Source organism: Ovis aries, chromosome X (assembly GCF_016772045.2).
Source record: "Ovis aries strain OAR_USU_Benz2616 breed Rambouillet chromosome X, ARS-UI_Ramb_v3.0, whole genome shotgun sequence".
NCBI lineage: Eukaryota > Metazoa > Chordata > Mammalia > Artiodactyla > Bovidae > Ovis > Ovis aries.
In genome coordinates, this window is record NC_056080.1 from 25,132,176 (window position 1) to 25,147,947 (window position 15,772).

Sequence of the window (15,772 nt, forward strand, 5' to 3'; positions counted from 1 at the left end):
AGAATGGGTTGCACTGCTTCAGCAAACAGCACGATCATGGAAGAAGTTTTATCTTTTAAGGAAGCAAGTTAGTAGTAATTAAAAATGTACATTAGATGAGAAATATAGTTCCTTTTAAGAGAGGGTCCTCATTTGCAACACTTGCTAAGATGCTAATGTATAATTTAAATTCCTTTGGGATATTCAAATAAGGCAGGATAAATAGTATACACTTATACTCCCTCATTCTAAAATGAAAAGCAAAACTCATACAGCTTCAGGAAGGGAAATGATTCCAGAGCAAAGATTAACATTAAAATTGGGGAAAGATAAATGATAATTTCAAGGTTTCCAATAGAATATATACAATAGCAGCTACTCAATAAGATGACGAGGGCATTAAAGCAGTAATTATTTTTGTGGCATCATTTTTTTTTTCTTTTGCAAAGAATAAAGCACTTTTTGTTAAATACATGAAGGCTACTTGGCTGAACAGATGCACATTTTTTTTTGGAACCGTGTATAATGTCATCGAGTTGAAACTTTGGAATGGCTGCCTCCTCCCGTGTTTCCTGGGAGCGCCGGGCGTGAGCAGCCAGACACCCACGTAGACCCTTCCCCGCCCGCTGGGCCTTACACCCTCTTCATTCCTTTCCCCATGAGGCAAGCGAACACGGTCATGACCATCTTGGGGTTCACTTCCACCAGGTCTTCTGGAAGCGCGTACACTCTCGCTCCAATTTTTCGGGCCATAGAGATGGCGTACTTCGCATTGTTGAGTTTCTCTTCTTCATTCAGGTTCTCCGTCTTCAGAAGGTCATAGTTAATGGAACCTGGCTGAATGGCATCGATGAGGTCAAGGACCGGCAGACTTGTGCTGATCTTCGGGTCCTTGAAACTAGAGATGGATGAATTCTTCTCCGCTTCCTTCAATGTTTCATTCACCCAGTTGACAATAGTGTCATCATTGACCTTCTGCCCGCCTCCAATTTCTTCAAGAATATTCAATGTGTACCTTCTCATTAATTGCCAGACCAAGGCCAACGTTAGGGTGCGGTTTCCTTCGTTGAGATCTTGTCCACCAATGCCAACCAGGGAGAACTTTGCCTGATTCTTCCCCAGTTCCACTGCATAGTTACAATTCTCAAGCTTCTTCATGTTCCCCCCCAGTTTGGGGTATGGTGGTTTGTTCACTCTGTTCCAATCAACAGGGACTTTAATCTTTTCATAGAGCTGGAAGATGACCAGGGCATCTGATAAGTCACTGTACAGATGATTGACTCGCGGGTTTACACCCAAGGAGTTCATCCAGTTCCTAAACGTCCGCTCTTCTCTTGTCTCACCTTCCAGAGCCCCCCAGTCGATGTCCTGGTTCTCAGGCTTGTGCAGGGCAGGGTATTTGTTAAAGAGGTTGGCAATAAAAGCCAAGTTCAGCTTGGGGTTCCCTCGGACAACGTCTGTGGCCGTGACAAACTGGCGGCAGCCCAGCCTCTCCGCCTGCTGTAGCATGCATTCTGCCCTCTGGATGTCGTCCTTCTCCCTCAGTCCTGACATGTCAATAACAACAGCAGGAATACCTTCTTCATCTCCTTTTGGAGCCACCTGTTCAAGCAGGTGGTAATAAGCTTTCGAGTCCTTGATGTCGCTGCTGAAGTTGTTGATTTTGTTGCAGCCTGCATTTTCCAGGTGGTAGTTAGCCCATCTCAGCAGAAGCTCCTCGGGAGAGAGCTTCATCAGGTCTTCCAGGCTCTCCCCTTCTCTCAGAAGAGCAGCGAGTGCTTCGTTTCTGCTGAGCTCGATGTCGGCAAATAACCCAATCTTGATGACCTGCCACAACAGTCCCAGGACCAAGTAAGGCTTCCCCTCCTTTAAGTCCTCAGCGCCGATATTAACCACGTGGCACCCAATGGCTGAGGCAGAGTTTAGAGCCAGGTTCAAATTTTCCTGAATGGTGAAAGGGGTGAGTTTCTTTTTGTTGATTGTCCTCTCATCAATTGTGTCCGGCACTGACAGATTGATCATCTTACAAAGCACGATGCCATCTCCAACAGCACTGAAGAGATCATTGGTGTTAGGATCCATAGGGATGACGTGCCGGCAATCAGGGTCATTTTCCAGGGCTTTGTTTATCCAGTTGACAAAGGCATACTTCTCTTCCTCTGAGTACGAGTGTTGGGTGCCAACACTAGACTGCTCGGAAGTGCCCCCGATCGCACAAATCCCTTCCTTCTTATTGATAGCTTTTCTAAAGGTCTTGGCAACCTCTGTGCTTTTCAGGCCAAGAAAAACCTTGATAAACTCATCAAAGCTGATCTTCCCATCCTGGTCCAGGTCACCTGTGGCCATCAGGTTCTCTGTAATTTCTCTCACCCTGTACCCAGGCAGAGGCAAGCAGGCAGCCTTGAACAGGTCATTCAGTTCATTGCAGCTGATGTACCCGTTGCCATCGGTATCTGATTTTGAAGACAATGGTCTGCTTTTCTGGTTGCCTGATGTCCTCTGCCAGCCTACAGAAGTTGTTTTGCGGAGTTTGCTCGGCGTTGAAATGTTCTTTTGAGGAATTTGTGAGGGAGAACGTGATCTTCCCGTCCTATTCCTCCGCCATCTTTCCCTCCCTCCCGGCATCATTTTTTTTAATGAGAATTTCTTTTTGTTATTTTTAGTTTTTTTAAAATGTCCTTTCCCCCTGCAGTTTACATTCTTATTAAAGGATTTTTTTTATCTTAATGGAATAGACAGATCATAAATAATCTACATGCATATGTGTGCTATCCTTAAAAATTAAAATGTTAATTTAAGGAGGGAAAATGCAATAATGATAAAATATTATATTACAATCAGGAGAATGAAGTGTTTTAAAATGAGCTATTAAATTTCTGCCATATTATATGACACCAGGCTATGGACTGCTCCTTGGAATAGAGGATAGATGAACATCCAGTAAGCTGTTATCTATTTCTTAAGCATTTCCACTTTGTCCATTAAGGCATTTATATCCTCGCCCATTTTGTTCCCAAATTGGTTTTATGCTCCATTGAATTATGTATTAATAATCATACAGTTGGGACTTTCTCAGGTATAGAATATTTTCTCTCTCCTTTTAAAGGTTAATATTTATATCAAGTAGGTTTGCAGTGTTTAGGTATCTGCATAAAGGTTTTTTCCTCTTATTCCCAGTGAATTAAAATCCTTGCTCTAAGACTTCAAGAAGATTATCTAAGAACTCTCTGTACCTTTTCTTGTAGATACAAAAAAAATTGCAGAGTCCATGGAATGTATTTTAGGTTATTAAAACCTTGTCAGGCATACCAGTTAGTTTGATGATAGCCTATAAAGAACTGCAAAAAATGAGACAAATATGCTGGACTAGTTATTATCACAAACTTCCCTGGGCAAAAAGTAGGTGGTGTCTTTTCAGACAAGATGCTTTACAAACACAACCACACCTCTGCAACTGGAAATATTGTGGTGGAAGGGAAAATGAATTGGTGGAAGTCAGGCCCAGCATTAAAAAATCTTTTAAAAACGTTTTCCCTGACATTTACTTGATCTAAGAACTAGCTTCTTCTATGTACAGCGGAGGCTACCTGTCAATAAGATATCCTAGTATCCAGTTTACCAAATGGTCTCCATCTTTCAGTTCTGTTCAGTTCAGTTCAGTCACTCAGTCGTGTCCGACTCTTTGAGACCCCATGAACCACAGCATGCCAGGCCTCCCTATCCATCACCAGCTCTCGCAGGCCACCCAAACTAATGTCCATTGAGTTGGTGATTGCCATGCAACCATCTCATCCTCTGTCGTCCCTTTCTCCTCCTACCTTCAATCTTTCCCAGCATAAGGGTCTTTTCTAATGAGCCAGCTCTTCGCATCAGGTGGCCAAAGTATTGGAGTTTCAGCTTCAACATCAATCCTTCCAATGAATATTCAGGACTGATCTCCTTTAAGATGGACTGGTTGGATCTCCTTGCAGTCCAAGGGACTCTCAAGAGTCTTCTCCAACACCACAGTTCAAAAGCATCAGTTCTTCAGTGCTCAGCTTTCTTTATAGCCCAACTCTCACATCCATACATGACTACTGGAAAAACCATAGCCTTGACTAGGTGGACCTGTGTTGGCAAAGTAATGTCTCTGTTTTTTAATATGCTGTCTAGGTTGGTCATACCTTTTCTTCCAAGGAGTAAGCGTCTTTTAATTTCATGGCTGCAGTCACCATCTGCAGTGATTTTGGAGCCCCCTAAAATAAAGTCAGCCACTGTTTCCACTGTTTCCCCATCTATTTGCCTTAACAGACCTGATTTCTGGAGTCTAGGATCTATGACTAGGGCTGGGGCACAATGGAGGTGCAGCAGGAGGGGTCCCAGATTCTAATCACAAAGATGCTCCTTGGCCATTTTTCTATAGGATTTTTATTGGGGTAACAGGTAGAGAGAGGAAGCTGCTCTGAATGCGTAACTCTGTGGTCAGAGGGCTTCTCTCTGTGCCTAACATTTAATCTCACAAGTGCTAGTTATGGGGGATTATGCTTATCTGCAAACTATGCTCCAGACAGAAACTTCATACCCATTAAACAACAATTCTCACTCCCTCTTCCTAGCAGCCCCTGGCAACCGTCTTCTGTCTCTATGAGTTTGCCTATCCTAGATCCCTCACATAAGTAGAATCATACAAGATTTTCTCTTTTGTGTCTAGCATATTTCACTAGCATAATGTTTTTAATTTTCATCCATTTTGCAGCATACATCAAAATTTTATCCCGTTTAGGATGAATAATATTATATTGCATATATATGTGTGTCTATATACATGTATGCATATACTCACATGCACACATACATATATGTATATACACACACTACATTTTTGTTTATCCTTTCACATGTTGACAGACATCATTTGGGTGGTTTTCACCTTCTGGCTATTGTGTATAATGCTATGAACATTGGTGTATAAATATCTGTTGGAGTTCCTGATTTCAATTCTTTTGGGTATACCTAGAAGTGCAAGTTCCTGGATCATATGGTAATTCCATGTTTCACTTTTTGAGCAACTTCCATACTGTTTTCCTTAGTGGCTGCACCATGTTATATTTCCATTAGCAATGGCCAAGGGTTCCAATTTTTCCACATCCTCAGCAACACATGTTAGATTTTCATTTTTTGAAAAACAGACATCTTAACATATATGAAATGATGTGTATATGGTTTTTGACCTTTCTCACAGTTTATGAGGTTTATAGACCTTATGCATTCCTTTCTTTTTCTTCCTCATAAAACATCTACTCATGAAACATCTACTATTTCTTGATAAACCACTGTACTAATATTTGATATTAACCATTACCTAATTTTATATCATTTTCCCTTCATATTACCATGCAGATAGTGATATAACTAAAGATAATTATCAAGTTTTTATTTAAATAAGAAAGTGTGTTCTATTCAAAAGTAAGGTAAGAGAGAATTTAAGAACTATGAGGAAAACCACAGAGAGGTAGATAAGTAAGAAGCCTAGGAAAAATATCCAACTAACACCATGCCTTTACACCTAGTATTTTAATGTCAGAATTACTAAAATAATAAATGTGATATTAAATTTATGCTTGGTACTATAATAATAAAAATTTTAGGTTTTTCCTTTTTAATTAGATTAACACAAAAATCTCCATTTCATTTGTTTTTGGATTTCTATTCATTGTGTTGAAGACTCAGTTGATGCCAAAATAGAGGTTTTAGAACTAGGCTTAAAAGAAAACTCAAAGATCAGGAGAAATGAGGGATACTTTGCTGCCGGGGTCCAGCCCTGGTGGATCCAGGGTAATTTGAAGCGGGGATGGAGTCAGCGTCCTAGGAATTAATTGCTTAATTAAAGATATGGAGGGAGATTAGAAAGAAATAGTGTAGTAGGAAAATATTAGTGGAGAAAAAGAGGCTGAATAACTTGGTTTACGTGGGATACCAATAAAGCTTCGAGACAAGAAGCTTGCACCACCTACGTAGGCCACCGGTGCCCACTTGAATAGCGGAGGGAGCCCCTCCTTGGGCTCCCTCTCACATGGATCTTAAAAGCCAGGGCAAAATTAGCAGGCTTGGCAAGCACCCACGTTCCAGATGGGAATTCAGCCAGAAAAACGGAGAACAAGAAAGAATGACACGGGGGATTCAGTCTTTCCAGAAACTGATCCGTCTTCTTTATTTTCAGGTTTGCTTATATACCTTTTTTTACACAGAGACAAATGGAAATTTTAAAGTCATGCAGGGGTCAGCAGTCCTGACCTTTATCAAAATCAGGTGCTTCATATAAACGTATACAAAAAGGTCTTAGGGGTTTTACATCATCTTCTGGCCAGGGGGCCTGCTAACATTTTATGATCCTTTCTTCCTGATAATGGTCAGTCAACCAAAAAACTTATTTTCCAGGGGTGATTTTTTCTTAAACCAGGCACCACCCTCCAAAGGTACCAGATAAAGTTGCATTCCTATAGGGTGAGGGTATAGTGGGTTACAATTAAGAAAGGAATTTACTTAGCCTAAGGTTAACATGATTGATCTTAAAGGTTAATACTTATTTCTTTTATATGCTAGTTATATATTCATTAACATGCATAAGGGCAGGGGATTTAGCAGCAAACATTGGCCCAATAAATGAAAAACCCTTCACCAACATGGTTTTTATCTTTAGAAAAACCCAATGCTAACTAAGACTTTCAAAATACTCCAAACTCTCTGTGCTGTTTATGGTTGAGAGGTTGTAAACAATCATGTAAGTAGTAGCATAATCCTGTCACACAAGCTAGTCTGCCAGCAGAGAGGTTTGACCTGAGACACCCTTGTCACACCCAGGAACTTTTATTACCTGGAGCTGTAGGTTAACTCCTTCTCCTTTGTGGGGGACAGCCCCCCGCAAAGTCAGAGGTGTAGGCGAGAGCATAAAGCAGTAAAGTAGGCAGACTCTGGTTTTGGGGGTAGATGCTCAGGAACAAGGGGTTTCCTGAGGCTCGATCCTGCCTTTACGTATGCCAAAGCCTCCTTCCTCATGACCTTTGCCACGGGCAGAATTCCTCACGCTGGCTCCTGGCACATTGCCCCATGATGGCAGGAAATGAGAAGGGGTAACATCAGTAGAAACAGGGTAGATCTGGAAGTTCTATTTCTAAATAAATGATCTCAAGTATAATCATTTCTACTCAGCGCTTCCCAGTGGCCCTCCTAAGGGTAGATACAAGGAAAAGGGAACTGGGCAGGATGTGAGGAATTTATTCACACACAAAAATCAGACAATAAATTATAATCATGGAATGCACCCATTAGATCTTCTACTTCCCAACTTTCCCCCAAACCTGAGTTCTTCCTAAGAGCCACAATATTAGCAACTGTGATTAAAAGCTTTCTTCTCATGTATAAAAATAAAAGCACTATATTACAGAAAAACCCAAGTGAACTTTTTGGGAAACCCAATATTGAAAAGCACATTGTAAATCTTAAAGTTCTGTACACATATGAGGCATTATTAGTGTATTTTAAAAGTTAATATTTTATATGTGAGATATTCTTAGGAAAAATACAGAGCTTTTTAAGTGTGATAGAAGTTATAAGAAGAAGGAATGATCATGTTTGTGAGAAAGTGAGCAATGTGCTTCAGGATTAGTCCTCAGCTTTAGAAACAAAGGAGTATCTATTTGAAAAAAAAAAATGGATATGCTGTGCTTAGTCACTCAGTCAGGTCTGATTCTTTGTGACCCCCATGGACTATAACCAGCCAGGATCCTCTGTCCATGGGATTCTCCAGGCAAGAATACTAGAGTGGGTTGCCATGCCCTCTGCCAGGAGATCTTCCTAACCTAGGGATTGAACCCAGGTCTCCCACAATGTAAGCAGATTCTTTACTGTCTGAGCAACCAAGGAAGCCCAAGAATACTGGAGTGAGTAGTCTATCCTTTCTCCAGGAGAACTTTCCTACCCAGGAATAGTAGTGGAGTCTCCTGCATCACAGGCAGATTCTTTACTAGCTGAGATACTGGGAAGCAGCCCACCTCAAAAAAAAAAAAAAAAAGAAAGAAAAAAAAAGATATATCACTTTAAAGGATTTAATGAGCATTTCTACCTTTAGAAATTAATATATGAACAAACATTAACTATGATCATACATTTTAATGACAAGAGATTGATTTCTAATGTTAAAATGCTGTTTTACCTTCATATTGAAATCACTCATTTATGTATACAATAATATCTAGTTTGCTAAAAGTGGAACAAAGCATACTAGATTGTTAAGGCATCCTCTCCCAAATCTACCTCACTTGAATTTTCTGAGTAATTTACACTCAAGTCAGTTTGGAAATAGTATGTTGCCATAAAATGCTGACTGCAATCGACCACTGGTGACTGTTTCTCAAACTGTCTCTCCCTGTGGGATAGGAAACGGAAGCAATTGATTTTCTGTTGGCTTTGCTACTTGGTAACAATTGGAAAATAAGCGGGGAGCTAATGAAGTTACAGATGCTCTATGCTTGTCATTCTGAGCAGTCACTGAGGAGATTGAACACTCAGAGTAGCAAATGTTGTATTTCTAATGGCTGCTTTCTTGAAAAGTATATGGATAAACACTTGATTAGATAAGAGTCACCAGATGGTCTTTCTTTGTGCTACTTGAACTATAGTGAACTATAACTATATAACTATAGTGAACTATAATGTTAGTTACCAGAGAAGGCAATGGCACCCCACTCCAGCACTCTTGCCTGGAAAATCCCACAGATAGAGGAGCCTGGTAGGCTGCAGTCCATGGGGTTGCGAAGAGTCAGACAAGACTGAGTGACTATCCTTTCACTTTTCACTTTCATGCACTGGGGAAGGAAGTGGCAACCCATTCCAGTGTTCTTGCCTGGAGAATCCCAGGGACGGGGAAATCTGGTGGGCTTCTGTCTATGGGGTCGCACAGAGTCAGACACAATTGAAGTGACTTAGCAGCAGCAGCAGTAGCAGTGTTAGTTACTCAGTCATGTCCAACTCTTTGTGACCCCATGGTCTGTAGCCCGCCAGGTTTTTCGGTCCATGGGATTCTTCAGGCAAGAATACTGGAGTGCATTGCCATTTCCTTCTCCAGGGGATCACCCAACCCAGGGATCAAAGTCAGGTCTCTTGCATTGCAGGCAGATTCTTTTACTATCTGAGTCACAAGGGAAGCCCTTGAACTATAGAAATGTTAATTATAAAACTTCTGGAAAGAATCCACTTTGTATATTTCATCTTCTCATCATATCTCAAGGAACTAGGATAACTGAGTCTGACAGTTAGAAAAATAAATGCATAATATTAACAGGAGAATGTAGAAAACAGATCACTGAAACAGAACTAAGAGGTAAGACCAGAAACATATTTATGTGAAAGTTAAGTGTGTGATAGTGATGCAATTTGAAACCAGGAGGGGAAAAAAATAGAAGTTTGCTTCAAAGGTGAGTCAATTTGATATACATTTGCAGAAAAGAAAGAAAAAAAAAACAAAGGCAGAGCTGTGACTTACATAACTGATGAAAATAAAATTTGAGCTGCATTAAAGAGTTTAATGGGAGAAGGCAATGGCAACCCACTCCAGTACTCTCACCTGGAAAAGCCCATGGAAGGTGGAGCCTGGTGGGCTGCCGTCTATGGGGTCGCACAGAGTCGGACATGACTGAAGTGATTTAGTAGTAGTAGTAGTAGTAGTAAAGAGTTTAACATAAAGAGAAATAAAGCAAACTATTTAAGTTTTAAAAGAGAAAGACAATGCTTAGGATCTTGAGCTAGAAATGGCTTCCTTAGCAGGAAAGAATTAATTTTAAAAGGATATCATACAAATTTGACTATCCTAAATTTCCTTAGTTGTATGGCAAATGACAGCAGAAAGTTCAGTATCAGTGTAGAATTATTATATATTATATTATTATATATTATATTTTGTATAATATTTCCAAAGTATATGAAATAGTATAACAATGTACAAATTCATTACTATAAATCATAAAAGATAAAATAACCAAGGTGAAAGTCATCAGGGATTTCCATGGGGGTTCAGTGGTTAAGACTCCATGCTTTCATAGCAGGTTTGATCCCTGGTGGGGGAACTATGCCACATGGTGCAACCAAAGTGGGGGGGTGGTGAAGAAAATGTCACAAGAAGCAATTCATGGAATTGTGGTTGTAGCTGATGCCAAACATGAGAGATGTTTTATGCAGGTGGAAATGATCCAATAGATGGGAAGATTATTAATTCAGGAGAGAAATTGAGTCTTGCTGGGGCAAAGTGCTTGACTCAGAGGAAAAGGGATAGGGTTCATTAATGGAGAATTTGGTCTTATCTAGGTATATCAACAGTCCCTCCAGAGAGTCTAGAGCATAGACATAGTGGTGAAAACCTGTATTTTCTTCTGATTGCTTTATTTATTTATTTATTTTCTGTGAAATGGAATGTAGCATCATCAGGTGAGTGATCAAAGAAAAGGAGACATTGGCAATGTGACAAGAAAGAACAAATTACAAACTAGTTCCCTAAGACAGAATGGACAGGTACATGTAGTATGGTTGCTAAATAGCATTAGGATCCCATAAAGTGAGTGGCAATGAAGTTAAGTGGGTCTAAATACCATGGAGGATTCTTCAGGTGGCTCAGTGGTAGAGAACCCATCTGTAAATGCAAGAGACCTGCGTTCAGTCCCTGGGTCAGGAATATCCCCTGGAGGAGGAAATGGCAACCCACTCCAGTATTCTTGCCTGGGAAATCCCATGGACAGAGGAGCCTGGCAGGCTACAGTCCATGGGGTCACAAACAGCTGGACACGACTGAACAACTAAACAACAATAACAACAAATACCATAGAATGTGCTTTGCTGTAGCTGTATTTACCCATGCATGTGCCATCAAGGACTAGGCAGAAATGGGGAGCTGTAGGATGTACAAGAAGGTATGACTTAGTGAGAAAAGAGCAAGAGATTTGAGGATCTATGCAATAGAGGAATAATAATGATTGAGCATGAAATTTAGGTTGAATTAAAAAACAAAGTAAAGACAGGAGAGACATGAGAGACATAAAAGATATTATTGAATCAACCAGATGAAGGTAGCGGTGGCTGACTTGAGGGAGTAAATTGAAAGATATGGCAGGTGGTAATTGAAGGATGGGGGGGGGGGGGCTTGAACTGGGATTCTGAGGAGGCTATATTTACTGGCAGTAACAAAATCTATGGCCATTAGTTTATGGTTAAGGTATGATGAAAGAAAAAATTATTGGATAAAATAAAAATCAAGGCCAATAGTTAAAATGGATACCGGAATCAGCTATCAGCTGTATAACATGAGTAGTATACCTGAAAATGTCAATGAACCAGGAGCAAAATAACATATTAGTAAAATGAGACATATGAACTTAAGGGACTGTGGATGGCTGCAATGAGGAGTATTACACTCTAATGACAAGAGATTCAAATACAGGATATTTTAAAGAAGACAGAAGAATGGTATGGAAGCAGCAATGAAGAGTAACCCTACCTGTAGATAAGAGGAGTATAAGAGTATAGGAAGAAAACAGCTATCATTTATGACTATTCCAGGGGAAGCAGTATTTTGAGGAAGAATTCCTAGTTACAGTTTGAGCAAGAAGAAGGAAACTTTGATTAAAGTTTGAGAAAATAGGGGATTCTGCTGATAACTGATCTGGGGTATACTGGGTAAGATGAAATAATTTCAGTAGGTGGGGAGGAGCAAATTTTACCACCCCCCCAATTCATTCTTCACTCTTCTTTTATCTGTTGCATACCCCAGGAATGTGACTCCTATGGACTCCGTCCCCTTCACTGGTCAACATTTGATTTTGGATAAAAGGTGGTGATCGTAGGTCTTGCAAGCCAGTTGGACCTGTCCAAAAGTACCAATAGATATTTGATTTGTACCAAAAGATCCCTGACATTTGGTGTTTTCCAAAATGTCCATGAGCATATTTGGTCCATGACAAATTGTTCTGGACGAGACCAAATATCAAGGACCTTTTGGTGTGGACCAAATGTTTCATGGATGTTTTGGATAGGACCAAATGGTTCTCTAACAATCAAGGACAGTTTGGCATGAATCAGGTATCTTATAAACAACAAGTCTTGTGCACCAAATATCTCATGGATGTTTTAGACAGAACCAAACTCCCTAGTGGCTCACAGGTTAAAGCGTCTGCCTGTAATACAGGAGACCTGGGTTCAATCCCTGGGTCAGAAAGATCCCCTGGAGAAGGAAATGGCAACCCATTCCAGTATTCTTGCCTGGAGAATCCCTTGGACGGAGGAGCCTGGTGGGCTACAGTCCATGGGGTTGCAAAGAGTCGGACACGACTGAGCGACTTAACTTAAACATCTGCCAACTCTCTTAGAGAAGATTGTATGGTAGGAGGAAAGAGGATGGGAATACCACTTTTTCCTTGCCCCTCTCTCCCTGTTGTAAGTCATTATTCACACTATGTTTGCCCCACTTCATCATTATTGCCTCTTTTCCTCCTCCAATGCTTTAGCTTTCACTACGCACCTTAAACACTCTTCTCCCATTATATTTACGGTAATTTCTTTTTGTTGTTTGTCTCTGGGTACATCAACTTCTTGTTGGTTGCTTTAACTCTGCTTTCTGTAAATTGCTCTTTCATAACATCTCTTCAGGTGAGCCATCTGAGTGGCATTCTATTTCACGGTAGGACCCTGATTAATTCAGAGTGTGATGTAGGGTCACAACAGAACAGATTCCTATTACCAGAATGACCAGTGGTTGCTATGGGGACTTCCAAGAAAGAAACAAAGTATGCAGAGAGATCATTGCTGACTTTCCCTAGGAGGAAAAATCTCTGATTTGTTAAGGTAAATAAGAAGCGGGGGATTAGTGCCATGAGCATGCAGACTTCCAGACCTCTAATTAACTCCTGCTGATGGAAACATACAATGGTATAGGGGATGGTCTTGATGCAAGTTTGTGGGTTCTTTATTGACTTGTTAACATTCAGAAGATGAAAAATTAAATTAGTACATAGCCTAAGACCACAAAAATAAAATGCATGAAAACAGAAGGCAAATATTAAGCCATTAAATGAATAGACATTAAGGGCATGTGTGCTAAGTTGCTTCAGTTGTGTCTGACTCTTTCCGACCCTATGGACTGAAGCCCACCAGACTCCTCTGTCCCTGGGATTCTCCAGGCAAGAATACTGGAGTGGGGTGCCATGCTCCCCTCCAGGGGATCTTCCCAACACAGGGATCAAACCTGTGTCTCTTAGGCCTCCTGCATTGGCAGGCAGGTTCTTTACTACTAGGGCCACTTGGGAAGCCAGACATGAAGGGACTTAATGTGTATTATATACATATGAATGGGGACAAATATTTTGAGTGTGAAGGTGAGCATAGAGCGTCATTGGAGAAAAGGTGTAGTAATGCAATATTTTAGTGCAAAAGCACTTTCTAAACAGCTTTTCTAAACATTATGAAATGTAAAGTCCTAATCTGGACCTATATTTTCAAGTATTATGAAAAAGTCAAATTCTGAATGAAAAGCTATTCAAAGGTTAATTAAAACCCTGCCCATAGCGGTATTTGAATTAGAGATCAGGGAACATAGACACAGAAGTTATAAATCCAAACTAGAGAAGATGAGGGTGCAGCCCTGTCTCTAGTCTGTCTGTTTCAACCATAGGCTAGGGATAATTTATTCTCTGGGACCAGATCTGAGTCTAGAAAGAAAGTCTAATGTTAATAAGACTAATTTCCACTTGAAATGCATGAAGCTTAATCTTTTGTCTTAACTAACTACAAAGTCAAGTGTATTTCTTACAGCTTGTCTGTCAGTATTGTTACTCATATCTAGTTTCTAGATTCTACCCATCCAGAGTTTCTATTTTTACCTTTGCTACATGACAATGTACATGAGTTCTAGCTCATTGGCCATTATTTCCTGAGCCTAGTATCTCTAGATTCTGCTACTCCATTCCTTAGATCCTGGATTTAATGACCCTAGACTATTTCTTCATGACTCTAGTAACATTTTTTTTTTTGTTTGTCCTCTGATCCTCCTAGTGTAGAGTACTTCCAAGAAATATCCTGTCTCTTCTTTCTTCTTTTTACATATTTAACACAGTTCATAGCTTCCAGCTTTCCTGGTGAGTAGTACAAGTCAAACCTCCAAATAATCTGAAGCAATAAAGTTTCCTATGGTTTCCAAAGACATACTGATGTCTCCCAATTGAGCACATAGAGTTGAGTTTTCTAAAATGGGGTTATTATTGTTTATGGATATATTTCATGTGAGTAATTGTTGGTATGGAGTCAGCTACAGGAAGAATGTATCTGATACTGACAATGACTATTTGGTTAACTGAATAGAATCTTATTCCCACCTCCCTCCATGCTTCTAGGAATATAATACATGTGTCTGAGAGCAGAAGTAGAGGTTTATTTCTAAAGGTATTATATATTTTGCTTCAAGTTCTGCCTAGTAGAGGCTTATATAATTTTGATTAGAAATCATATTGAATTCCCTTGAAGTGGGTAAACAGTGAGTACAAGGGGAAAATGTAATACTATGTAACAAAGAGGTGAAGTTGAGACAAGAAAAATCAGAACTTTCAGAGGAAAAAATAATTCTCCCTAAATTGAATGTGGGAAAAAAATAACTTGAATTTTATTTCTGTCATACATAGCCATCTGAATTGAATTGAATCTAATTCTACCCTGTGACTTTCATTTGTTCTCCCTTTCACTCACCTTTTCCTACCTCTTCTCAAATGCCCCCTTCCAGCATGAGGATTTTTGCAGAACTAATCAAAACCAATAATTCTGAAAAAATTCAATTCCTTCCTACACAGAAGGGGTATACATATAATGCCCACATGCATATCTACCTATAAATTGTCTTCAACAGTCTCACTCTCAGAGAGCCAACATCTATCAGTTAATCATATCCCGTTAGATCTACTATTGAGTTCAATGATATTCCCATCTGCCACATTCATTGTATTTAAATAGCTGCTCATATTTGGAACAGCACTTTGACTTTAGTTTTCATCACTCTACTGGTTTAATCCTTTACCTGGACATTCAAAGGTTCTAATTACCATGGGATCCATAAGATCACCCCCAATCCCACTGTATTTCAGTATCTAGCCATTTTTAATTGAATTAAGATGAAATCACAAGTTCTACCCCTGGTAGGGTGGCTATGCTACTCAAAGTCCATAGACAGAAAGAGCAAGCTGCTTCACAGAGTACAGGTCAAGAACATGTTTAGTGGCAGAAATGTCAGATGAACAGTCTTTCTTCTTTTTGACCTTCCAGTAGATAAACTGCATGAGTTAAAAACAGAAATGTTCTGGAAAATGTCACTCAGGATTTATCTGCAGAGAACAGAAGCCACTCAAGATAAAGTGAGAGGAATTTTTTTTATAGGAAATTCACTGTCACAGTCTCCTTGATTATAGAAACAGAACATAAATGAGTGCAGTAGACTGGATTCTTGTTGCCACCTCTGCTCCATGTTATTGGATTGTACACCCAAGCTCTCTGTCATGTGACATTGAAGTGTCCACCATTGAAGTGTAGACCAGGTACAGTCCAGGTCTCCATCCCAACCACTGTGCAACTATCGCAGTTCTGAGTAGATGTTTTAAGAATAATCTTTTATTTCCACTGACTCTTGTTCTGCTGTTGCTCATCATGAGAAGGGCAAGGCCTTGGGCACTGCTGCTGCTTTTAGCCTAGATCTCAGAATGATAGCCCTATGAAGCAGAACTCAGCCTGATCT

General features: G+C 40.0%; 1 protein-coding gene across 1 annotated transcript in view; it reads right to left on the reverse strand.

Moving 5' to 3' along the window:
• Window positions 1-463: 463 nt before the first annotated feature.
• LOC114111559 (plastin-2-like) overlaps window positions 464-15,772 on the reverse strand; it is a 119,787-nt gene continuing 104,478 nt past the window's right edge. Inside the window, exon 2 of the mRNA XM_042241993.1 lies at window positions 464-2,452. Coding sequence (XP_042097927.1) covers window positions 613-2,452 — 1,840 coding nt within the window. The 3' untranslated portion in view covers window positions 464-612. The remainder of the gene's footprint in view (window positions 2,453-15,772) is intronic.